The sequence below is a fragment of the Crocodylus siamensis genome, chromosome 6 (genome assembly GCF_052110815.1).
Source record: "Crocodylus siamensis isolate JL-2025a chromosome 6, ASM5211081v1, whole genome shotgun sequence".
Taxonomy (NCBI): Eukaryota; Metazoa; Chordata; order Crocodylia; family Crocodylidae; genus Crocodylus; species Crocodylus siamensis.
Genome location: NC_143400.1, coordinates 45,942,411 through 45,956,618, shown reverse-complemented (window position 1 = coordinate 45,956,618; position 14,208 = coordinate 45,942,411). Strand labels below are relative to the sequence as shown.

Below are 14,208 nucleotides of genomic sequence, written 5' to 3'. Positions count from 1 at the left end.
CATCATATGTACCATTGTAGGGATTTTTATTTTAGCAGCTGCCATCTTTTAACCTTGGGACAGAGCAGATGGAAAAACCAAATCACACATTTATTGGTAGTACAGTATATCGTTTTGCATTTTGCTGCTGAAAATGCTTATGGGCTCTGTATACTTGGCTTGGCCCTTCATGTGTTTCAGCAGTATTGAATTTTGTTGAATGTTGAAACTGTTTACTTTTTGTGATGAGAAATAGGTGGGTATGTTGCTTCCTTTTGAATAAAAGATGATCACAATGATTTTATGGTTACATACTGAGTGAATTCATGTTGTCTTGCAGTCAAAAAGCAGCTTAGTTGAGGAATGAAGTCTTGTTTTGGGAAAATTCAGCAGAGAGGGTTATAATGGAATATAATGGGTTATAAAAGGATACGGTTCAACAAGGACAAGTGCAGGGTGCTGCACCTGGGGAGAGGGAACCAGCATTATGGTCCTAGTTTAGGGGCTGACCCTCTCAGCAGCACAGAGGCAGAGAGGGATCTTGGAGTCAGGATTGACTCCAGGATGAATATGAGTTGCCAATGCGACGAAGCAGTAGGCAGAGCCAACTGCACCCTGTCATGCATCAACAGGGGCATCACTCACAGGTCCAGAGAGGTCTTGTTCCCCATCTATGCAGCGCTGGTCAGGCCGCAGCTGGAGTCCTGTGTCCAGTTCTGGGCGCTGCACTTCAGAAGGGATGTGGAGAACCTGGAGAGGGTCCAGAGGAGGGCCACTCGTATGGTTGGGGCCTCCGTGGCCAGCCCTATGAGGAGAGGCTGAGGGACCTGAATCTCTTCAGTCTCCGCAAGAGGAGACTGAGGGGGGATCTTGTGGCTGCCTACAACCTTATCAGGGGCCACCAGCAGAGACTCGGGGAAAGTCTGTTCACCAGGACTCCCCTTGGAGTCACCAGGAACAATGGCCACAAGCTGAGGCAGGATAGGTTTAGGTTAGATATTAGGAAGAACTACTTCACGGTAAGGGTGGCCAGAGCCTGGAATAGGCTTCCCAGAGAAGTGGTGCTCTCACCTTCCCTGGAAATCTTCAAGAGGAGACTGGATAGGCACCTGGCTGGGGTCTTATGACCCCTGCCACCCCCAGTGCTCCTTCCTGCCCATGGCAGGGGGTTGGGCTAGGTGATCTGTCTAGGTCCCTTCCCACTCATTGATTCTATGATTCTATGATAATCATATAACTTAAACTGTGGCATTCTTATGAAAAAGGGGTAGGCCTCCTGAGTGAAATCTTGGCCCTGCTGAAATAAAAAATGTAAGTAAATCACCTTTTTCTTCAAAGAGGCCTTGATTTCACCATTACATTTGTTAAAGAATTTGATTTCTCAATGCTGGAACCATGTGAGCATGTGAATAACTTGTTTCCAGCACTGCAAAGGAATATTTCAAATGAAATGCTCTGCTTTTCTTAACCTCCAAAAACAGCAATTTGTTGAACTGAAAATATTTCCTAAAACATGTCCATTTTACTTTTTCCACCTATTTTAGCCATGAATGTGGAAGATCTAGTGCCTAATTTGTTGCAGAACAGGTATTTGAACATAATTCTCCCATCCTTCTTAGACCAGCCCTGGCCTGCAGAATCAGAATCACAGGCTGCACTTCATATAAACAATGAAATAACTGCTGGACCAAAAACAAGGGCTTGCTTTACAGCCCTGCCCAAATTATAATAGCTTTTAATGTAATTTTGTCAGTTTTCAGGTCCAGTTATTAGTTTTACTGCTTGATATAGGACTTTCCCCCTCAGTGGTATTTACTTAGAGAAATAAAGCATAAAAAAGGAAAAAGTAGGGTCTTTTTTGTCCTTCAAATCATGGAGATATCAGGGAAAAATACTGTAAGATCGAAGCTCCTGGTCAATTTTTCCAGTTCTACCTTACAAGAAGTCTACAAAAGAAGAAAGGCATGGACATAACTTACAAGAAAGAAAGAAGGAAAGCTGATTGTGTGTGTGAAAATTGCTTTTTCACAGCAGCCATTAACTGTGAATCCTGACTGCTACTGCAGTCCCTTGGAGTCCCCACACCCTGAATGCTGCTGGTGACCCATGAGCTCTTGGCACTGATCCCAATACCCTCTGTTCCCAGAGTGCTAGGACCCATGGGATGCCCACAGTAGCCAGAGTGCTGGGAAAGCATGGTGCCCTGAGCATCCAGAGTGCCAGGAACTGCAGCTCCAAGATTGCCTTGAGTTTAGATCCCCAAATGTGCTAAGTTCAAGGACACCAGCAGTGGCTAGGGTGTAGGGGGACTGCAAGGCGGTAGCAGCAGCCATGGGGTATGAAATCCAACAGGGGAGAAACAGCAGCCAGGGTTCAGGGATCCTACAGGGTGTTGTGAGTACCTGCTGAATGTCTGATCCACTCTTCCCATTTGTTCCACACCCCTTATTATGCTCCCTGTATACATGTATGATGCTGAAATCTGCCATTTTATAAAATGCACTTTGAAATAGTTTCAGTGTTCTGCCCATCTTCCTCAATCTAGGTCCTTTTGCACCAGCTATGTAAAAAGCCTGGTTAAAAAAATATGATTTTGTAGTCCTCCCCCGCCCCCCCCCCCCCCCAAAGAAAAGTGAGTTTTTGACAAAATGAAAGCTGGCCATTTTCCTCAGGGTTTTCTGTCCCCTCCCTTGAGAAAACTAAACACTATTGGCCCCAAATGCAACATTGTTTTGGGTTTGCTTCTTTGTTTGCTGTTCACCTCCCCACCCCATTTTCTTTTGTTTGTTTGTTTGTTTTTGCCAAGAATAGCAATTAGAATTTGGCTGACCAAATCATTTCTTCAGTTATATATATATATATATATTTTTTTTTTTTTAAGTAATTGTCTCAGTTGAAAATATTGATGAAAACAAATGAAGAAATGCATTGATGTGGAATTTTATAATGGGAGGGAGGTTGGGAGGAGAATAATCTTCTAACCATCTCAAAAACTGGCAAAAGCATTTATCTTCAAATTAAAACGTGACCTATTTTTGTTTCTGCCCTGAAGGACAGATATCTGAGTGTCCTGAGATCTACACCACTGACACTAGCTCAGGGATATTGAACAAGGAATTCATGTTATGGTGCGTTTTTCTAGGTGCTGAACATCTTCATCAAGCCTTGGACATAATTCCTGAGTGTCTTTAAGGAGCGCAAGTGGACACCTAAACAGGGAAAGACAAGTGGTGAGGATTGTGATTGTACACTGGAGGAAAATATCCATCTATGAGCTAACATCGAGCCTGTCTGCAGAGTGAGATCCACTGGAGGATGCTGAGTATTTCCTGAGAGAAAAGGGCAACAAAAAGAAGTGTTGTCCCTCTAGTAGGGTAGGACTTGACCCTTAAGTTGCACCTATTTGACATTTGTGATCCCTGAGGCTGCAGAGGGGTTAAAACCACCTGAATGTGTCTGCTTCTTTTTCATTTTAACTCCAGACTTAAAATATTTGGAGGAATGACTTTAGCAAATCAAACTGTGGTCACAGAGTTCATTCTTCTTGGGTTCTCCAGTCTCCTCCAACTCCAGCTTCTCATCTTTCTGGTGCTTCTAGTTACGTACATCATAACCCTGATGGGTAATATCCTCATCATCTTTATCACAATAGTGGACCCTGCCCTTTCCAGTCCCATGTACTTCTTTCTCCGGAACTTGTCTTTTCTAGATATCTGCTTCACCACAGTTGTGGTCCCCAAGCTACTGGCAAACCTCCTCTCCAAGAATAAATCCATCTCTTTCTCTGGATGCAGGGTACAAATGTTCTTCTTCTTCTTCTTTGGCACTGTGGAATGCTTCCTCCTGGCCGCCATGGCCTATGACCGCTATGTTGCTATACACAACCCGCTGCGTTACACCATTGTCATGAACAGAAGAATGTGCGCCCAAATCGTACTGGCCTCTTGGATCTCAGGGATCCCTGTGGGCACATTGCAAACCTCATGGCTCTTTAGCTTCCCATTCTGTGGGCCCAGTGAAGTGCACCATTTCTTCTGTGATGGCCCTCCAGTTTTAGAATTGGTGTGTGCAGACACCTACCTATTTGAGATGTACTCCCTCACAGCTACTATTATAATAATCTTGTCCCCTTTTGTACTTATCCTTGCATCCTACACCTGCATTATCTACACTGTGATGAAGATGAAGTCAGCAGAGGGACGACACAAAGCCTTCTCTACTTGCTCATCTCACCTCGTAGTCGTGACTCTGTTGTATGGTACAGGCAGTTTGACCTATATCTGGCCCAAATCCAGCTACTCACCTGACACCAAGAGATTCTTGTCTCTCTCCTATACCATTATCACCCCCATGTTAAACCCTCTTATCTACAGCCTAAGGAACAACGAGGTGAAAGGGACTCTAAGAAGAATACTGGACAGGAAAATAAGCTTCTGGCAGTTGTAAATCTTGTGGCTCCTTCAGCTAATAAAAGTGTCCCATTCTGATGTCAGTGCTGATTGTCTTCCAAGCAATAGTAAAAATCCAAGGTCTTGAAGTCAGCATACCCACTGGAAGAGAAATAAGTGCCATGAAGTCTTCATACGTTTGTGATATTAGGTGTTTGGTTTGTGTCCTTATAACCCTATTCTGGAGTAGGAGAGCTCTCACACAGCCTGTGGAGCAATTCTTTTTCCAGGAATCTCAAAACTGATACCAGTGGCCAGGGTTAAGCAAGTAATTCAGGGACTATTCTATTTCACCTATTGAGCATGTAAATGGATTTAGCCACCTAAGTGTGATTCTATTCCCACCCCTACTCCCCACCTAAGTCCCTGAAAACCAGATAATGCCAATGGTAAGTAGATGCATTAATGAATTTTCAGGGGTTGAACAGGATGAAGTAGAATCATATGTAGATTCCTAAGTCCACTTATATGACCAATAGGTAGACTAAAGTCTGGTCCCCTGTGGGCACATCTATACGAGCCACTAAATGTGCAGTAGACTAATTCTACTATGCATTAGTGCAGGGGCAGGCAATTATTTTGGGCAGAGGGCTGCTTACTGAGTTTTGGAAAGCCATTAAGGGCCACATGGCAGGTAGCCAGGGGCAGATAAATATTAATTTTCTAAACTTTTTAGGGGCCCCGCAGGCCGGATAGAATGGCCTGGCAGGCCACCCCTGCATTAGCATGTCATGGCAAAAGCCGTGCTATTGCACTAATGCTACTGTGCAGTAGCACCGGTTACTGTGCATTTAGTTAGTACCCGCTATTACAGGTACTAAACCTAATGCGCCGTAATCACAGTGCATTAATGCACATGTAGATGTGCCCTGTCTTAGTAAGAGTAACTCTAATCATAGCCCAAGTCACTGTATACAAACTCTCCTTCTGTTCCCACGAGACACTCTCTCAAAACTGCGCAAAAGTCTGTGCATCTCTAAACTAGCAGGAGAACAGTATGGACTAAATCCTGTTTCACCTTCACATTATTTGCATCTTCACAATAAGAGAATCTAATCAGAGAGTGCAGATCCATCTATGAAAATTTTATATAATGAAAACCAGCAGTACAGTATTTCTTCCCAACGTTAAACACTTGCTCAGACACAAAGAAAAATAACTTTGAGTTCTGATATTCCATAAAAGGGTTAGACTATCATACAGTTCTTTCTACCATGGTAAGATCTGCAGGAAATTTTTTTCTAGCTTCTGATTGTTCTCACTGCATCTTCTAGTTTGCTCAGGCCTACTACTGATGTTGCTCCAGGCTGTTTATCATAGTTGGTTAAGATACAGTGGGTGCGTCTACACGAAATACTAACTGCACAGTGCCTAATAACACTGTGCAGTAGCGTACCAGGCAAAACCCCATGCTAATACACTTCTACGCAGTAGTATTAGGCTACTGCGCAGTTAGTGTCAGTAAAAAGCCATGCGCCAGTGCTACTGCACATTAGCACCAGTTACCACATGTTGATTTAGTACTTGGTTATGGAAGTACTAAACTTAATGTGCTGTAACTACAGTGCACTAATGAATTGTAGATGCACCCAGTTTTCATGGATACCATTATCTTATATCCCAATGGAATTTTTGTCCATTTCTTGTCGAGTTTTCTACTGCTTTTTCCCTATTTTTCAACCAGTAAGATAAAGTTTTTGAAAGCACCTAAAGATAAGTAGCTTAAGTCCCATTTTCAAATGGGACTTAAGCACTTAGGATTCTGGGCCTGAAGTCCACTGCATTTCATGGAAAATAAATTCATTGAGCCCTGAGCTCACAGTTCTTTTTTCTAAGATTCTGGAAATACCTACTGTGTAAGCAGCAGCAAAATTTCAAATCCACAGACACTTTTAAAAACCCCAGTATGTGGTTAACTGTATCTGTAGGTGCCAAACTTCTCAGTAATAACTCCACTGAAACCAATGGCCTTCAACCATTCACTGTCTACCAATACTGTAATCTGCTGGACTCAGTGTGACTGATTCTTCATAGATTCATAGATGTAGGGTCGGAAGGGACCTTGTAGATCTTCTTGTCCAACCCCCTGCCCTGGGCAGGAGAGAAAACTGGGCTCAAATGACCCCAGCCAGGTAAATGTCAAGCCTCCTCTTAAAGACCCCCAAGGTAGGAGCCAGCACTACTTCCCTTGGAAATTGATTCCAGATCCTAGCCACCCTGACCGTGAAGTAGTGCCTTCTAATGTCCAGCCTGAACCTACTCTCAAACAGCTTATGGCCATTATTCCTTGTTACTCTAGGAGGCACTCAAGGGAACAAGGTCTCTCCCAGTCCCCGCTGGTCCCCCCGGTAAGTTTATAGATGGCCACCAGGTCCCCCCTCAGCCTTCTTTTGTGAAGGTTGAACAGGTTCAGGGCCCATAGCCTGTCCTCATAGGGTCTGCCCTGCTGTCCCCAGATCATGCAAGTGGCCCTCCTCTGGACCCTCTCCATGCTGTCCACATCCCTCCTGAAGTGCGGCACCCAGAACTGGACGCAGTACTCCATCTGCAGCCTGACCAGCGTCACATAGAGGGGGAGGATCACCTCCTTGGCCCTGCTTGTGATGCATCTGTGGATGGACGACAAGGTGTGGTTAACATTACTGACTGTGTCCTCACATTGTTGGTCCATGTTCATCTTGGAGTCAGTAATGACTCCAAGATCTCTTTCTGCCACTGTGCTCTTGAGAAGGGAGTTCCCCAGCCTATAGGTATGCTGCTGGTTCCTACTGCCTAAGTGCAGCACCCTTCACTTATCAGTATTGATTCCCATCCTATTTTCATTTGCCCACCCCTGTAACCTGTCCAGGTCCCGCTGTAATCTGTCCTTCCCTTCTAGTATTCCCACCTCACCCCAAATCTTGGTGTCGTCTTCAAATTTAAACAGGGTGCTTTTCACCCAGTCATCCAAGTCGCTAATAAAGAAATTGAACAGCGCAGGCCCAAGGACCGAGCCCTGGAGGACTCCACTGCCCACTTCCCTCCAGGTCGAAAATGACGTGTCCACCACCACTCTGAGTATGACCCCTCAGCCAATTTGCAATCCATCTGACTGTGCAGGCATCCATGCCACAGTCGCCTAGCTTTTTAATGAGAATAGGATGGGAGACAGTGTCAAAGGCCTTCCTGAAGTCCAGAAAGACTACATCCACCATGACACCTGCGTCCAATGATTTTGTGACCTGAATGTAGAAGGCAATCAGATTGGTCTGACAGGACCTGCCCCTAATGAAACCATGCTGGTTGCCCCTGAGCATAATCTCCCCTGCTGGGATGCTGCTGCAGCAGTCCAGCTGGCACAATGGGTAGTGTCCCCAGGCACCAAGTGCCTGAGCCCCAGAAGCTCTTCAGAGCGAGTACCCCTGAGCTGCTTGCCGGGGCAGGTTTTTGTACTGCTGGGGCCAGGACAGGGCAGCTTTTTATACTGCTGGGGACAGCACAGGTGCTGGCCCCAGCCTTTAGCTCCCCCTGGTTACAGATCCAGGAGGATCCAGGCAGGGTTATTTTGCCCCAAGCGGCACAATTTGCTCCACACCAAAGGGCATGTCCAAGCACGTGTGCTGAGGCAAAAAGCCCTGGCTCAAATTTGCACTGCTCTTATTTGAGCTGATGCAAGCACATGTGTTTGCATGTGTGGATGCGCCCATGGAGTTAAACCACCATGCAGTTAATTCATGTGCAAGCAGTAGAGTAAAGCTCAATCCTTTAGAAGTGGTACTTTGGAGCAGGATTTTCAAAATACTTTAATCAAGGTTATTAGAAGATTAGCTCCCAGTTCAGAGTGACTTTGCTGCCTAATTCCATTAGGCTTCCTTGGAAACTTCATATTAGGTATCTTAGTGATGTGGTTTGCATCTCCAGTTAACAGTTTGGGCAATAATTTGCTCACCCACAGTCAACTGTGGAAACAAAATTCCAGGTGAGGGCTGACCATGGGATGAATTTCTACTCTCTAAACAGCAGTGGACCTTAATCTTTACTCAAGATTAGAGCACACAGAAAATACTTACTGCACAGTAATTTACTTTAATTTGCAAGTAAATTTGCTACCTGTAAATACAATTAGCAAATTCACTGTCAATTACTTAGCACATGATATGGCATATGTAGAAGGCTGGCTGGGAGCAAACTTGCTTCCAGTCAGCTGGGCAGCAGGGGACGGGAAATTGCTCCCTGCCCCTGGAGGCTGCCTGCTGCCGGGGCACCAGAGCCTGGGTGGGGACAATGTCCCCATGCCCCAGCAGCAGGGACCTCCCAGCCTCCACTCCCCAGTCACAGTCTTCATTGTTCCCAGCCTCAGCCCCGTGACAGTAGAAATAGGCATGGAACAGGCTTCCCAGTCCCTGCCCAGCAATCATGGAGCAGGGCTGGGAACTGTCCCAGTCAGGGGCAGTTCTCAGCCCTGTGTCCCTATTGAGCAATCAAGGTGTGGACCTTGGAAAGAGGTTCCTCATCACAACTGTTTACACTACTTGGTGTAGCAGGGCGAACAGTAGGGAAATGCAAATTGATCATATCCACAGGCCCATCTGCCCTGTACCCACTGCCAGGGGTGCCAGACTGAGCAGGCAGACAGGCGGGTGGGTTCTCCATGAAGCGAGCCCGGGACCCCATGGGCAATGCCTACTCTGCCAGGCAAATGGGATGGAGCCATGGGCTGGCAGGAAGGGAACAGTGTTCAGGAGCAGGACAGGCAGGTGGGGCTAGGGCCAGAATCACAGGGCAGTGACAGCACAGGGCCAGTGTCCAGGGCAGAGCTGCCATCCACTCCCCACATGTCCCTGCAATGGGCACTGCTTCTGCAGGCAGGGGAACCTATTCATAAAAGCTTCAGAAACAATAGTCACGCACAATTACCTGAGACCTCAAAAACACTCTTTAACTTGTCACTGGCAAAACCAGGAGAGGAGGGCACTATCAGTGTCATGCCACTGCAAGGACTGGAAATAGTCTGTTGAAATACCTTCCAGAGATCCTGGCATTTAGGGTCTGGCACAGTTTTGTACTACAAAAACCATATGTGGTCATGTGTTTGTCTTGGGACCCCTTTCTCTCTACCTTCCCATCCTCCCACTGCAATGAACTGCACGGGGGTGTTGACTGTTTTGTCTATGCCTATGCTCCTAAGCTGCTCTCATGTCCCTAAGTAAAGAATAGTGACATTTTACAATCCTGGGCACTGGCTATTTGTGGGCTTGCTTTGTTTCACTACCATGGGGCTCTGAAAATATTAACTGGTCATCAGAAGGCTCATCCCTTCAGGGGGATTTTTGGGACAACACAAGTTCCCCTAATGAGACTTTGGATAGCATTAGATTTAGGGCCAAGACTTTGAGATAGCCAGGGCCACCTAAGCTAAGAGGGGTGTTAGACATGAGACCTGCACTTTGAAGGCCTGGCTGGAGACCAAACTAGGAACAGTGATTAAATTCTGCCCAGCCTGGGTAAGCTAAGTGCAAGAGGGTTTCAGTATTTAGTTGTAGTCTGGAGACTGCCCAGCCAAGTGAAGCAGGTCAGAAGTTGTGACACCCATTAGACTCAAGTCCACAGTGGGAATAGACCTTGGAAATGGTTTGTATCCAGTGAGCAGGAAGACAAGCTCAGACATCCCGAAACGAGGCTCAGACATCCCCAGATCCCAACATTCATGTATCACAAGATTTATAGGTCCCACCCCTGTAACCACTCCCTGCTCCTGCCTCCCCATCCATCATTCCCTCCAGTGTCTTTCATTCCAGTGACCCCCATCCTTGTTCCCCCAAACAGGAGGGGTGCCATTCACTGGCTGGGATAAAGGCTGAGTGACTGAGACCATATGGGGCATGATCAGAGCCATGGCTTGATGCCTAAGTTGGTGCCAATTACAGTGATAGAATCTGCCACCTTTGAGAAATATTCTGTTTGGGGAGCTGTGTCTTGGCAAAACTTGCTTGAAGGTCTTCCACTGTGGTTTATTGAACCTGCCCTGTAGGTCCAGCAGCTGTAGTATGATTTTAGAGCACTTTAAAGAAGTCCTTGACTGTTGCTGAACTTGTGCTTCTTTCTTATGAACATCACTCAGTACACTCAGTACTCCCATAATTAGCTCCACTGGAGTCAATGGAATGATTTGCTTGAAGTACTATTCATTGGTATAAGGAAGGGGTTGGCGGATGTGATGGTAAAGATGTCAACACAAAGGGTGTCACATCCAAGATGGAACTGGGTAGGGTGACCACGCAGAGGAAGAAACTTCAGGGCGGGAATAACTGCTCAAGTCACTCCTGGCCTTTTGGCTAAACATACGCATAGCGTTACCTGGGAGGTCTCAGTTTAGATTTTCCAGGTTGCCCAAAGGATGTAGGGCTGTAATTTCATTAAAAACTGGACATTCAACTAGTGCCTGCATGGATCTGTTATTGATCTGTATTTTGTATTGATCAGTTAAGTGTGAACAACAGGTCTTTAATTTAATTAGTTCCACTGGGCATTATTACAAACTCTTTGCAAAGAACATGAAATGAAATTCAGTTGTAAACATGTGTGCTAGGGGATGATTAAAATTCTCTCAGTAGACTTAAGATTTCTGAGGACTTTGGTAACAAAGGGCCGGCCACAGGGGTGGCTATGACACCCCTGGTGGCCTCTCAGCCCCTGTCTCACACGATCCTTTGAGCATCTTCCCCTTCTATTCGTTTGCTGCACGTTGGTGTAAATATGTACTTGTAAAAGGGAGGCTGCCCCAGGGATCCCTGAGTGAGAGCTCACCTGCTCACTGGCTATGCTCAAATTGCTCACTGCCTTAAGGGCAATTTCATGGCCTCCTCATCTCCCCTTTTAGCCACATCCCAGCCTCCCAGATGTAACCTGTTCAATCAGTTTCCCATATTGCAACCGTGGCCCACTTGGACTCTGTCCTTTCTCTCCTGCTGGCCCACTTAGTTCAGATCCATTGTGTTGGATCCAATTTCTAGGCTCCAGCCCTGTCTCTGCCTTTCTAGGCTGCTGGGTCCCTAGTCCTGTCTCTGCCTTCCTATAAGCTGCCAGGCCCTGGCCTCTGTTCTTCTGCATGCAGGGCCCCCTAGTCATCACTATGCCCTTCTTGGCATTGAACCCCCTGGTCCTGTCTCTGTCCTTCGAGTGCTTGGGGCCACCTTGCCTTGGCTCTGCCACTCTTGGGCACTGGGCCCTCCAGCCCTGTCTGACTTCTGCTTGTACCAGGCTTCCGCTCCCCCCTCAGACTCTAGATTTTGCTCAAGTCTGAGCCTACAGTGTCCTGAACCAAAGCCCCTAGCAAGGCTCAAAACACTGGTGGCATCCTGCCACCCTGCTGTGGGTTAGCCCACGTTGTCCCCCTCTGGCACACCACCATAGCCTCTGAAAAGGACGTGGCAGGATCTCTATTTTAAACAAACACAGAGTGTTTGTGAGGATGTCAGTTAGATTTTTGGCGGGCCAAAAAAGAGAGTCTCTACTTCAGGTATTGACCTACAGCCTGGCCCCACTCAGAGGGCAATAAACCAATACAACAAGACACCAGAATAAAGGTCAAATTGAAAAATGTATATTATAACAAATTCATCCATCAACACCAATAACAGCAAACCAGAATCACAGAACAAAATCAGTATATACAGTATTTAGGAGAGAGAAATGAACAATACCACCATATAGCCACTAGGTGGCAGAAGAGCACTCAGACCTCCTGTGGCTATAACCAGGATTTCTGCTCTTCTCCAGTTTCATAGATTTCATAGACATTAGGGCTGGAAGGGACCCCGGAGGATCATCGAGTCCAGCCCCCTGCCCCAGGGGCAGGAAGTCAGCAGGGATCATAGGATCCCAGCAAGATAAGCATCCAAAATGTGCCTTGAAGGTGTTAGAAATATTATTAAAATAGAAATATTATTAAAAATGTATAGTGAATAGAGTGTTGTTAAAACTGCACAGTTTGTATCTCGTACCTGATAAGCAGAAACACCAACAAGGACATCTCGCTAATTTACTATCTCTTTGTAACACTAAATCACACATACCTTCAAACTCCTCTGCCTCTACTCTTGTAAACTACAAAGGCTGTGATTTAATTGACTGTGTCCTTGGGAAAGGGGGGGGTTTGAACTTTTGGTAACCTGGAGAGCTTTTCTAAGCATGCGTAATTAGCTAATGCATATAAGCCTATCCGCCCCGCATACTTAAGTAGTTAATTATAATGCACATGCGACGGATGACGTGACGTCATTTCATATATGTTTGTATGAACCGGAAATGAGTTGTAAGAGTTCCTGCTTCTGCACACGTGCCCAGGAGGGAAGGGATAAAACCCAGCTGAGAGTTTTCCTAGCGGGCAGAGTGTGGTCTTTTGTCTTCACTCTGACCCTATTTGCAAATATACCTTTTGTATTGCTAATAGTGTGTGTCTGAGAGTTCTTCGCCTCCCAAGAAACGAACAGCAAATTTTTGCATCAAAGGTGTTCAAAGTGGGTGCTTGAACCACTTCCGGCGGCAGTCTATTCCAAACCTTGGGGGCTCGGACCATGAAGAAGTTCTTTCTTATGTCCAGCCTGAATTGGTCACAGCAGAATTTGTGACCGTTCGATCTTGTCATCCCTTGGGGCGCTCTGGTGAACAGACATTCCCCCAGATCCTGATGAGCACCCCGATAAACTTATAGGCCGCCACCAGATCACGCCTGAGCCTGCGCTTTTCCAGGCTGAATATCCCCATTGCTCTCAGCCTGTCGTCATAAGGTCTGTTTTCCTGACCTCTGATCATGTGCGTGGCTCTCCTCTGCACCCTCTCAAGCTTCTCTACATCCTTTTTGAATTGTGGACCCCAACACTGGATGCTGTACTCCAGCTGTGGCCTCACCAAGGTTGAGTACAACAGGAGAATGATGTCCTGGGATTTGCTTGAGAAGCATCTATGGATGCAAGCCAGCATTGTGCTCGCTTTACTAGCCGCAGCATCACACTGAAGGCTCATGTTCATCTTATAGTCAGTAATGACCCCCAAGTCCTTTTCATCTGCAGTGCTGACCAGCGTAGCACTGCCGAGCCTATAAGCATGGTGCAGGTTTTTCCTCCCAAGGTGGGAGAGAGCCATTGATTACTACCCTTTGGGCCCAATTATCCAGACAGTTTTCTATCCACCTTATAGTCTATTTATCCAACCCATGCTTCCACAGCTTAATTATGAGAATGTTGTGGGAGACTGTATCAGAAGTTTTGCCTAAGTCAAAGTATGTAATGTCCTGCATCCACACAACCAGTCATCTCATCATAGAAGGCAATCAAGTTGGTCAGGCATGATTTGCCCTTGGTGAATCCGTGCTGACTGTTCCTAATCACCACCACCTTTTCCAAGTGCTTAAAATGAATTCCTTGAGGATCTGCTCCGTGATTTTTCCAGGGACTGAGGTGAGGCTGACTGGTCTGTAGTTCATCAGACCCTCCTTCTTCCCTTTCTTAAAGATGGGCACTATGTTTTTGCCTTTTCCCAACTGCCCGGGACCTCTCCCATCTGCCATGAGTTTTCAAGGTAATGGCCAGTGGCTCTGCAGTCATACCAGCCAACTTCCCTCAGCACTCTTGGGTGCATCCCATCCGGCCCTGTGGACTTGTACATGTCCAGCTTTTCTAAGTAGTCCCTAAACTGTTCTTTCACCACTGTTGGCTGCTCACTTCCTTCTCAAGCTGCACTTCAGTTCAGTTCCATGGCTGTGCGCAAGGACTTCCAATTCTTCCTGCTTGTTTCCCAGGCT

General features: G+C 46.3%; 1 protein-coding gene across 1 annotated transcript; it reads left to right on the top strand.

Annotated features, from left to right (window-relative positions):
• The first annotated feature begins 3,480 nt into the window (after positions 1-3,480).
• On the top strand, positions 3,481-4,425 carry LOC149862588 (olfactory receptor 10A7-like). The gene has a single exon (XM_090052068.1). The coding sequence runs from the start codon at positions 3,481-3,483 to the stop codon at positions 4,423-4,425; it is 945 nt and encodes a 314-aa protein (XP_089908194.1).
• Positions 4,426-14,208: the final 9,783 nt, after the last annotated feature.